General features: G+C 35.4%; 1 protein-coding gene across 2 annotated transcripts; it reads right to left on the bottom strand.

Annotated features, from left to right (window-relative positions):
* Nucleotides 1-1,353: 1,353 nt before the first annotated feature.
* npvf (neuropeptide VF precursor) lies at nucleotides 1,354-2,857 on the bottom strand. 2 transcript variants are annotated; one of them, XM_055220593.2, is made up of 3 exons: nucleotides 2,609-2,853; nucleotides 1,781-2,136; nucleotides 1,354-1,475 (listed from the first exon to the last, which is right to left on the bottom strand). In XM_055220593.2, exons 1-3 carry the CDS (start codon nucleotides 2,741-2,743, stop codon nucleotides 1,391-1,393), a joined length of 576 nt encoding a protein of 191 aa, XP_055076568.2. In that variant the 5' UTR covers nucleotides 2,744-2,853; the 3' UTR covers nucleotides 1,354-1,390. The 2 variants fall into 2 exon arrangements, with proteins under 2 accessions (XP_055076568.2, XP_055076567.2); XM_055220592.2 differs by having other exon boundaries at nucleotides 1,412-1,536; nucleotides 2,609-2,857.
* Between the last annotated feature and the right edge of the window lie 9,739 nt (nucleotides 2,858-12,596).

The following is a 12,596-nucleotide window of genomic DNA, read 5'->3' as shown; positions in this document are numbered from 1 at the left end:
GGTTGGCTCTCTTGTTTCTGGCCCTGGAGCAATTGTGTTAGGAAGCTACATGTGTTATTTTCTTTTCTTTATGGAGGTTTAATAATTTGTTAGACTATTAGAGGCACTGGCTGAATCACTTATACAGTTTCACATACAGGGCTTAAGGTTAGTCCTAGACTAAGACACGCTGACTCAACTAAAAATAACTTGCACTGATATATCTTAATATATGCCAGTACTATTGATTTGTCTGAAGATACATACCATTAACATCTAAGGCATATAAAAGATCCTGAAACATTTAACTAAGGCCTAGTCCTGGCTTTAGATAAGCCTCGTCTGTGAAACCAAGTCATAATAGGGCGGTTTCCCAGACAGAACTTATCCTAGTCCTAGATTAAAATGCATGTTTGAAATTAAAACACCTTGCACTGACATATTTTAACATATATTAGTATCATTGTTTGGTTTCAATATGCATACCAGTATTGTTTTTTGTAAAGTTTATTTGTGAAAACTAGCCTACTAAAGGGGACATTTGACAAGGCTTTTTTAAGATGTCAAATAAATCTTTGGTGTCCCCAGAGTATGTATGTGAAATTCTAGCTCAAAATACCATCTAGATAATTTATTATAGCATGTTAAAATTGCCACTTTGTAGATGTGAGCAAAAATGTGCCGTTTTTGGGTGTGTCCTTTTAAATGCAAATGCCCTAAATGGCAGTGCAGTGCAGATTAAGGGGCGGTATTATTCCCATTCTGACATCACAAGGAGAGCCAAATTTCGCTGACCTATTTTTTCACATGCACTCTAAAAATGGCTGGGTTATTTTTGACCCATAATGGGTAAATATTGGACAGAACATGTGCTGGGTTAACAATTGACCCAATGCTGGGTTATTTTTAGCTCAACTGCTGGGTTATTATACCCATTGTTGCATAACAACAACCCAACATTGGGTCATTTTTTTAACCCAGCACAGGGTAATATTTAACCCAGCATGTGTTCTGTCCAATATTTACTTATTATGGGTCAAAAATAACCCAGCCATTTTTAGAGTGTGCTTGCAGAGAATGGTTTACCAAAACTAAGTTACTGGGTTGTTCTTTTTCACATTTTCTAGGTTGATACAAACACTTGGGACCCAATTATAGCACTTAAACATGGAAAATGTCAGATTTTCATGGTATGTCCCCTTTAAATGTTCTAAAATAACTAAGGCCTAGTTTTGGATTAATCTATACCCTGTCTGGGAAACTGTACACAGTATTTATATTTTGTATTAGTCAATAATCAGAATGCATATCATCTTCATAATTTACTTTACTCAAACAATTTACAAGCAAGCAAAGACATATGCGAATACATAAAATAATAGGAAGTAAATAAAGAAGATAAACTCCTGTTTTAGTCTAACGCAGTATATTCTGTGCTCTTTACAGTCTCCTCTGAGTCTTCTACTGTTTCAAACATGTAGTCGTTGACTTGAGTCCTGCGAGAGAAATAAAGATAATAATCCATCTTTATCCAAGTCCATATGCAGAGGTAGACTTCTGGCATGATTATTTAGCCAAGCATGGAAAAACATAAAACAAACAGGAACATCAAGGACACTTTTTACCACATATATGCCTACCAATAAATATTAAAGTTCTACAGTTCTGTTAATCATTTCACTATTATTAATACACAGATTAATAGGCTAGGCTATATAAATATTAAAGTATACTAGTCTTTATCATGTGTGACTTATTCGATTATATTATATATTATTATATATTATTTTAAACCGTTTACCTGTCTTTTGGAGATGGCAATTCAGCTGTACGTGCGTTCAGGTCAATTGTAAATGCGTTCCGTCTCCCGAACCTTTGCGGCAATGTTGCTGAGGGTCCAATGCCTGAGCGCGCACATATAGTGCACGAGCGGCCGAACCGCTGTGGCAGGTTAATGATGTTGGACTTGGGCGCGCGGTCACTTGAGCTCGCCTGCGCATCCCGACCGAAGCGCATCGGCAGGGTCGCGTACTTGTAAGATTGTGACACAATTGGGTGAAGTCGGACGATGGTGGGAGAGCTCACGCGACCACTGGTTGGGGCAACATTGAGAGTAAAGTCCTCTAGATCCAGACTGCGTGGAATCTCTTGAGTATTCTTTAAAAACAGAAAAGCAGAAGAAGACGAAGAAGAATATTTGAAAATCGGAAGACTTAATTCAATGATTTATTTGGTTTCAAGGGACGTTTTAAACTGATGGACTTGCTACTGAAGATACATTTCTTTTAGGCGATATGCGAAAGTAGTATTAATGTATTTTTTCAACCAAATTTCAAAATCACATTTCAATATATAGGCTATATTAAAAATCCAACAAAAACATGGTTGGGTAAAATATAGACACACCTGCTATTAGAAAATGCCATCAGTTTTAGTGTAGGCCTATATGCCAATACATGCTAACAGATAGGCAAAGTAAGTGTTGCGTAATCCGCAAAGTTTAGTTATATATACTTTTAACTTGAATAAAACATGACAAAACATTGCTTAGATTGTAAAGCACATCTTTGATATACCACTCAATAAAGGAAACACCTGAAAAGAGACAGTAAAGAGATAAAACACTTACCCTTGGAAACTCTCCCCATATAAATCTATGTGGACCACTGTTACTTGGAAGTGGCCATTTAAGAGCTGTAACCTCTCTCAGCATTAGACTGCTAAGGATGCCAAAGGCTAAAGAAAAGAGAGTGCTGTATGACATCTTACAATCTTTCACCAAAGTCCTCGCACATCACAGGGTTTTTATACATCTAGACATGTGCTAATAAACATACCCACAATGACATTCCATATAGGCTCCTGCACTCACAGTATTTCATACTTAATATATTAACAAACAGAGCACCCACCTTTATTCATTCACTAATGAACTTCTTTAGTGTTTCGTAGCAACAGAAGGACACAACCAACTGACAAAGAATTCAAAGTGCTTAATGACACGTTTTCAGTTTCTTTACATTGTCTATGATATGAGATGGAGATTCTTTTTTAAATCTTACATTTCAATACAACATTTGCTTTTAAATATGTATTTTAACTATATTAATTGACTAATGTGAACAAACAGATCCTTGTTAAGTGATGCCAACAAGCTGTTCTTTGAAGCATCATTCACTCAAAAAAATGCTGGGATACTTTCAACGCAACCTTGGGTCAAAAATAAACAAACCAAGCCATTGGGTTAATTTAACACAGAAAAAGTTTATACTTGACCCAACAATTGGTTAAAACATTGTAAAGCCTAGGTTAAATTACAAAACAATGGGTTGCGTTAGTCCCTTTTTGACCCAACACTAAAAATAACCCAGCATTTTTTAGAGTGTGCAAGAAATATGTTGAAGTATTGGTGTTTTAAGTCTTAAAGGTGCCATAGAATGTCAAACTGTATTTAGGAATAGATGAATAATATGAGGTCTGTACATGGTAATGACATTTCGTGAGCCTAATACGCGTTTGTTTTCTCATTCTTATGTAAACTTTGTGCATGCAAAAGACTGCTGGAAAACAGGCCAATCTCATCTTAAAGGTGCAGTGTGTAATTTTTAGAAGGTTCTCTTGACAGAAATGCAAAATAATATACAAAACTAAATTATCAGAGGTGTATAAAGACCTTTCATAATAAACCGTTATGTGTTTTATTGCCTTAGAATGAGACATTTTATCTACATACACTGAGGGTCCCCTTACATGGAAGCCGCCATTTTGTGCAGCCATGTTTCTACAGAAGCCATTAACAGACAAACTTTTTTACTAAGTTGTCTCCAACGATGACATGTTTGTCCGGTGGTGGCTACCGTAGCTTCTCTATGTGTTTTAAAAGCGAGAGGTGAGCAGTGGACTGAGCCGTTGGTTGCAATTCACAACCTCACCACTAGATGCCGCTAAAATTTACACACTGAACCTTTAACACCGACTGTGATGTAACAAACTAATCTCACGGAAAGTTGTGTTATGGTCACAAAAAATCTGTTTTTTTTCATGCCTTGAGCACGAATGTCTTTTTCGTGTCACTCACACAAATTTCTATAAATAGTTTTTTGTCTCCATGGCACAGCTTTCTTTTTTGTGTAATTTTATGTATAGTTTTTTCCTATTTTCTTACCATTGTCGCTTGAGGTTGGGGTTAGAATCACTTTCTGTTACATTTTGACATCCTAACCCCAACTCTAACCCCAACACCAAGCGAGAATAGTTTTAAAAGCGAAAGAAAAACATGTAGAAACCAATACATAAAAGTACATCCTAACCCAAACCCCATAATCCCAACCCCAAGCGACAATGATTTAAAACTAAATAAATTAATACATTTTTCATGACTATAACAAGACTTGCTGTGAGATCATGTTGCAGGTAACAGTCGAGATCTTCCCCAACATGTCTACTAATGTGAGCTACTGGTACAAGCCTCAGAAAGAGCAGAGCCAATCAGAGCAGAGCTCAACATTATTATTCATGACCCTTCCAAATTGGGCAAAAATAGACCATTTCCACGTATTTTTTTGATTCTTTTTTCGTGCTATTATCACGAAATTTCGTGTTTTTTCGTAGTCGTATAACGAATTCCTGTTTTCGTGTGATTATCACGTATTGGTTACTCGACTGTTTTGTCCTATTTTCTTACCATTGTCGCTTCGGTTTAGGGTTAGATTTACATAAAATAACATCCCTAACCAAACCCAACTCTAACCCTAACGCCAGGCGACATATAAAAAAATAAATCAGGAAAAATAGTATAGATCAATATATTAAGTGACATTCTAATACAAGCACCAAATCTAACCCTAAACCGAAGCGACAATGGTTTAAAAATAGGAAAAAACAGTCGAGTAACCAATACGTGATAATCACACGAAAACAGGAATTCGTTATACGACTACGAAAAAACACGAAATTTCGTGATAATAGCACGAAAAAAGAATCAAAAAATACGTGACTATATCACGAAAGTTTGTGAGACTGGGTAGACCATTTCATTCAAAGGACAAATCCTAGGGTTGTAAATGGACATGTAAATACGTTTCTGGATAAATTTAATATAGAAGTTACATACATTCTATGTAAATATCAAATAACAATTTAACATATTATTTCAGTGCATTCTTTGACACCTTTAAACAAAATAGAAATTATGAGAATAATAACTTACTGTTTTTTATCTCATAACATTAACATACAACAGTACACGTACAATACTGTCACATATGATGTCTTTCACTCTGTATAACTAATCCATAATGTGCAGTGCACTCACATGCTAAACTAAATTGTACACTTTTTAAAATAAAAAAATCTTTGCAGTAGTGCAATAGAAGAACCATTTTTCTCCAAATAAACTTTCAGTCAAAGGTTCTTTTCTTTTACCTTTTCATAGTCTGTAGATTATTTTTAGCTTGCAAAAAACATTTTGTGCAACATAAAGATTCTGTGGATGTTAAAGGTTCTTTATGGAACCGTGCAAAATGACACACAACATTTTTAGACCTTCATTTCAAATTAGCTGAAGAAGCATTCCATGCTACAATAGTTTAAATCAATTCATTGTGAAGCAAGACCCCAGTTACCACTCAAACATTCAGTTTGAAGTAAATGAGCACGGTATGACGTTTCTTCTAGTGAAAGATGTGTGACAAATGAGCTTAAATAGGATGTTGACATGCATAAAATGTCTAAATGACGTGCTCTGATTAACAGTCTGGTATTTTATTCCATCGAAGAGTATTTTTTAATTGCACTTTCATGCATAACATCCACTGGAGTGGGGATGGGCTGTTTATAATTCAGAAAAAAATCTAGGCTATATAAAACAAATCATTTATAAAAAAAATAACATATTACATTTACAAAATATAATTCCAGAGTACTGTGTATGAAGTCTTATGGTTGCCAGCACATAAAATGTAATGTAAGTTATTTACATAGCTTCTAAATGTTTCTTAGGTGTTCCTATAAGGTCAATTAAGCTATTTCACAAAATTGTCACTTTTCTATGCATATGCAAATCACAACCATTATTAAATGGTTTGAGTGAGTTTTTAAATCCAAATGACTGAAAACAAAACAAAAAAAATGGTTGAATTATTGTATCATATTAGGCTTTCCCAAATTGGGGTTAGGGAAGTGAGGTGATAAAAAATTAATTATTAATTAAATTAAATCATAAAATGTAAATAAATAATTGTAGAATTAAAATATATAAACACTTACTAACAAATATATATATTTTATTTGTTTAATCCGCAGGTTATGTGACCATTACACAACATTGCAATATATCAGAAAACTTGGAACTCATGCAAAATAAAATAAGTTTTATGTACCAGTAAAAGAAAATTACTAGATGAAGGTCTATTAACAATTAATAATAACAATAACGATGTAAAATATTATTGATAAAAACTTTAAAATAAATAAATGATAAATGTTTTGCTATTAAATTATTTATGCATTTTGGTAGATGCTATTTTCCAAATGATTGAAATATTTACCCAACATCTCAGGGGTACTTCAAGTAAATAATTTAGGCTTACAAATAAGTAAAAAAAACCTATGTAATATGAAATTAATATGACACTTGTGCTGATATTTTGAGATTTAACCTTTTTGAGAATTGTAACTTCATATCTTACCCACCAGGGGGCAGTGAAACATTAAAACACCAACGATGTCTCTATCGAGCGAATCTCATTTAAAACTTTTAATGTAAATTAATTTTCAAATGTTAATTTTACCCCAAATTGTTAAACTCAAATACCACAGAAAGAATGAGAACACAGACCTGAGGACATGGAAAAATGGCCAAATTATTCAAGCATTCAGTTTAGGCTACTCTCGCCTCTGGTCTTATTGAAATTTCTTTAAGTGGCTCTTTGAAAAATGTATTATGTGAAACATAGTACTGTTAACATTTGTAAGCCTTTTACATTAATTTATAGTTAATTACAACCCTCATCTTTTCACAATGATCAAAGACATGAAACACAACCACACAACACACTCAGACAAGAAGTGCAGACTTTAGGGTCATCCAATCAGATGTCTGTCGAAGTCAGCATGTTTCAACCAATCAGGAACTGAGCAGAAAGCTCTGGCGAAGGATCGGGATCCATGAAATGACCTGTAATGACAGACAAGGTATGTGTTTTAGCATGCTACTATTTATGCACATGCTTTATCTAACAAGTGCATCTGTAGCTTTTAACTATTTTTAAATCTCAGCAATGACAGAGTAGTACAATGGGAACATAAAAATAGAAAGGATGTCATAAAGAGATTGTGTATGGGGAATAGAGAGGAAGAGGAGGAGTAAAAGCACAGAAGGCTCCGCCCCATGCCGGGTCTTGAACTTTGATCTCTTGTGTTCTCTCTCTGCATATTCCTAAAATGTGGTTGGCGACGATGGGGTCGGAAGTGGGCATGATGGTCACTCAGAGAAAAGTGCAGTCAGCGTGGGAGGGGGGAGTGACCTTTAACCTCTCTTCCAAACTATGACCCTGCACTTAGCCTGAGGTGGTATGGCCCACGGTTTAAACTGGACCTCTAAATGGTCTCATCAGCAGTCCTTCCTGTTTGTCTGTCGTTAGATCTTAAATCTCATTCATTAAAAATAATTCAAAATTAATTTATCATGGTATCATTAAATGGGCATACACACAAAATGGCAAGTGTAAATTCAACTCTAACAGAGATCAAATTAACTCCAAACAAGTGCACATATTGTCCATATAATTAGCCATATGTGACCCAGCATGTGAAATCCATATCATAATTTAATGATGAGATTAGGAGCATCAAAGTTTGATTTCAGCTGATCTGAATCTTTAACATTGCCTTATACTCAGTCAAGATGATCTTATGTAAAAAAACGGTAAAATCACAAAAATGCACCACACAATGTTGTGGATTCGACTCCTACATACTGATAAAATACATTGAATACAATGTAAAATGCTTTGGATAAAAGTGTTTGGTAAATGCATAAATATAAATGCTTAAACAGAGACAGAATTTCTGTTCAGCTGTTCATCCTTTTCTACATTTTTTCGCATATGTTTCTTTTCTTTTTATGTATCTCATAAACCATTACACCATCCAAGCGACTGTGTGTTTTTACACTAAGTAGAATGATCTCACTCCCTGATCAGATCTCACAGTGGTTTTGTCCTGCTAGTGTGATGCTGCATTATCCTTTAATGTGGTCATTGCGATACCGCCCCACACGCACACACGCACATGTATAATAAGTTATCTACATGAGTACATTTCATACACTCCCAAAAGGAGGTTTTGTCAGATTTTGCTCACTTTTGTGAACAACCTCTAAATGTGTGTGCGTGCATGTGTGTATGTGTGTTCAAAGCTACCCTGCTAACTACATAACACATACCAAATGTCAAACAAATTCAAGAGTGAGAATAAACAGTACAAACACACACGCATGCATGCACGCATGCACGGGCGCGCACACACACACACACACACACACACACACACACACACACACACGCACACACACACAAAAAATTATGTGTTGGATTTACTTAAAATATGCACCATTTTTGCATCACACTTTTTAAGTAATCCAAACTTGGATAATTTTACTTAAAATTAACAAGAACACCTGTGTTTTATGAACTTACATTTTTAAGTAAAGAATGTTACATGGACTCAAATATTTAAGTTCATATAACAAATATTTTCTGTGAGGCAGCCTTCTTGGGCTTAATTTAGCTTCCTCTTCTAAATGTTACATTAGTAATACATCGCTTATAATGTTGAGTCATAGCCGCAGCAAATTTAACTGCTTATGCTATCATGTATTATGTTGTGCTATCTGTCGTTTTTCTGTGCTTTTCACTGCTTCTATTAATGTAAAGCTGCTTTGAAACAATTAACTATTGTGAAAAGCGCTATATAAATAAAATTGAATTGAATTGAAAAAACTTAAAAAGTGTGATGCAAAAATGGTGCATATATATTGTAAGAAAATCCAACACATAATTTTTAGAGTGAAGTTAGGTAAAATGCAATTTAGTATATCCAATTCAGCTAACCTGCATGTTTTGGTCTGTGGGAGTATACACAGAAAATCTTTGTATGACTTTGCTCTTGCAAAGAAACCAGAGACCTTTTATGATGTACACGGTCTCACACCCATGGCGTCAATATTTGACGACACTTGACCATGCGTCAATATGTTGACGCGGAGGGTATACCTTTCGCGTCATTTTTTGACGAACTGGGGACTTCAACACCACCAGGTACGCGAAATTAAACAGTTGTCGCCTGGCATTGGGGTTAGGGAAAGGTTTGGGTAGGGATGTCATTATGTAAATCTAACCCTAAACCGACGCGAAAATGGTAGAAAATGGTTAAGAAAATAGGAAAGAGAATGCAACGGACTTAATAGTATTGAAGTCCCCAGTTCGTCAAAAAATGACGCGAAAGGTATACCCTCCGCGTCAACATATTGACGCATGGTCAAGTGTCGCAACAATGATGCGCGCTAACCCACTGTGCCACCCTCTACACTGAACACACAGTTCTCAATCATGGTAACAATGAACAAACATAATTCCTTTAGAATAACTCTAAATACAACATGTAGCCTAACTAACGATTTAGTCAATTGTTTTTTTTTTAAATTGCTTGTTCAGATTACTCAGTTTGGCAAGTTGGGTAAACGAATTGGACAAAAACGTATATATCTACGTCCAGTCAACAAAATAATATTTGTTAGCAGGATAATTATGCTTATTTCATTCAGTGAATACAAAATAATGAATTGACGCCCTTTAACAAAAAAATCTTTGTTCAAGCTACTTAATTATCTTTGTTAAAAGAAAATTCTTTTTTACAGTGCATGTGCTTCACAAAATGGCTATGACAGATGTCAGAATTTTTTTCAGAAATTTGCATATCACGTGGCTCTAGTTACTTAAAATGTTATGCTAGATTTACTTAATTTTAATGCAATTGTTATAGTAGTTGGCATTACTTAAGTTTTTTCATTTTATTTTTGCATACATTTAAGTTCACCTGGTAACTTAAATTTTTATGTTACACACACTAAATAATTAATGTTAAGTAGAAGTTGGAAAGTTATGAATAATACGTTTTTCGTGTGCCAACATGCAGCATACACTGTAAAAATAATACGCTGGATTTACTTAAAATATAGTGCATCATTTTTGCATCCACTTTTTTAAGTAAGTTTTACTTGAAATTTAGAAAAAATAAGCAGTTGCATAGATTGCTTAAAATTCCATGTACTTGCTTAAAAAATGGATGCAAAAATGATGCACTATATTTTTAAGTAAACCCAACTTTTAGAAAGAGAGAGAGATGAGAGAGAGAGACAGAGAGAGAGAGAGAGAGAGAGAGTGAGAGAGAGAGTAAGAGACACTTAACAATGGAGACACAAAGTAGCCACGAACTTGATGTGTAATTAAAGCCCATGTGGAGTGATGAGAGAGAGGACAGGAGAGGCTATGAGACATTGTGCTGAAAGGAAAATAATTTAATTGTATATTTATTGTGTTTTCGTTTCATTTAAATACATTTGGATCTTGCAGAAGTGTACATAAGTAATGCCTTTAAGCGCAGCCAATTTCATAAGTACTTTGAGATTTAGAATTTGCGTGTTTTAATGTATATAAAGGTTTATTATAGTAAAAAATAATTAATAAAATATTGAGTCCTTTAATTGCTTAATGGTTGTCAAGATTATCACTTATTTCACAGCCATAACATGTAAATAAACATGCAAATACAGTAGGTCATAGTTTTTGCAAGTTTTTGCAAGCCACATACCTGAATGCTGTGGATATATTAAATATTTACAAAAGTTTCAATGAAGACAAAAATAAGAAAAAGTGTGAATAGAAATAAATGATCAATAATTTCCTTCCTTTATACTATGTGAACCCCCCTCCTGAAAACAAAGCAATCAGTGTTATTATTACATTTCAATTCTGACAGCCAGATTTTCCGTCATCAGCTATGTATATACAACATAAACCCACACGCAGACATCTATAGACTATAGTACCTATGCTGACCTCTAAATCAAATCCCATGGATCCCTGTAGAGGAATGTGTTTGCTTGGGCTGTGCAGTCAACTGACTACAGCCTTTCCCCGCTGTGTGGAGTGATAACATCAAGGTGTTGAAAAGTACGATCTCAACTCTTGGCACCTGCTAAATGCTCCAGTGGAAACCGCTCAACTACTGTGTTGAAATTGATTGGGACTGAATGAAGACAGGGCACGGATTGAAAACACAACTGGGACAAAAACTTTAATGCTGATTGGCATTTCAGAGAAGCTCAAACAAATAAAACTCGGTGAAAGAAAACAATCACTTGATTTTAATTATGTGGATGAATTGAATCTCTTCAAGCAACACCAGAATCGAACAATACGCAGATGCCAAAGAGGTGTGAAACTTGGGTAATGTTGTTATAGCCCAATGTGTTTACACTGGTAAATTATAATGTGCAATGTTGTATGAGTGTCAGCAAGTTGGTGTCTGTATTTTCAGACACTGCTTCTCAGATATTTCTTCCAGACCATCTCACAAACAATAATCTCAGAAGTTTCAGTAATATATAATTTGCAGTTCATAACTTCTTTGGTCAAAGTCCCCCTGTGGCGAAAAGTTTTTGTTGTTTATATGTCTATGTGGTATTTTTAATATGCTTTAAGACAAACCATGTGCAAATTCATCATTCAACATCATTAGGGGGCGTGCACACCAAAGCTTTTTTACGGGGCTGAAAACGCCCGGCGAACTCCGACTGCCAGCTTGATTTCAGCCGACTGCCAACTTTCTTCAGCTTAGCGCTTTGGTTGCTGTGATACTTTTGCTTTGTTTATCCATTCTTAAATGATGCGCCAATTGTTTGTTGTGATATTTGTCCCGCCCCTCCTCCACTGTGATTGGACGGCCGTGTGAGAACTGACATTGAAAAGCTAAGCTTTTCACCCAAAGTTGAAAATTTGCCAACTCTCAGTGCATGGAAAAAACGCAGAGAGTGCGGCTTTCAGCATGGAAAAAAATGCCAGCTGCTGGCTTTTTTGAAAAACGCAACATTTCCATTGGAAACAATTGCAAACATACGCTGGCCGCTGTCGTAAAAGCTTTGGTGTGCACGCCCCTTTACTAAGTATTTTCTCCATAAAATTGGAGTTTTCCAAAGACGCTTTGAAAATGCTTGGGTTTCTTATGTCACAAACATGTAACGAATTATATCATGGATCAGTTCGAGCCATAGATCTGTATGGATGCCACAAACACTGAAGTGACCGCGGCACTGCTGCTTCAGCTCTGCTTCTGTGATGCTGTGTGATTGCTCTAACCTGTTAACATCAACGCACCGTTCACATGTGCATTGTGTGAAACTTGGCTATTACATGTCTGAAACTGCCTAATGTATCATCTATTTGCATATATACAGGGCAGGCCCGCGGCATAAGCGAACTAATGCACACATGGAGAGACGCGTTTCAGAAAGCAAGCAAACATAAAATCTTTCTGTTCTTGACAGGGCACATACA

This window comes from Misgurnus anguillicaudatus, chromosome 20, assembly GCF_027580225.2.
Source record: "Misgurnus anguillicaudatus chromosome 20, ASM2758022v2, whole genome shotgun sequence".
In the NCBI taxonomy this organism is placed as follows: Eukaryota; Metazoa; Chordata; class Actinopteri; order Cypriniformes; family Cobitidae; genus Misgurnus; species Misgurnus anguillicaudatus.
The sequence above is the reverse complement of the archived record's forward strand: the minus strand, read 5'-3'. Positions and strand labels throughout refer to the sequence as shown.

What these genes read in the sequence shown, in the direction of transcription:
- npvf (XM_055220592.2), bottom strand. Translation starts at nt 2,743, where the DNA reads ATGTCATACAGCACTCTCTTTTCTTTAGCCTTTGGCATCCTTAGCAGT. An exon ending in TATGGGGAGAGTTTCCAAGG is followed by an intron (nt 2,137 to 2,608) that starts GTAAGTGTTTTA and finishes CTGTTTTTAAAG; the next exon opens with AATACTCAAGAGATTCCACG. An exon ending in TTGCCATCTCCAAAAGACAG is followed by an intron (nt 1,537 to 1,780) that starts GTAAACGGTTTA and finishes TAATCATGCCAG; the next exon opens with AAGTCTACCTCTGCATATGG.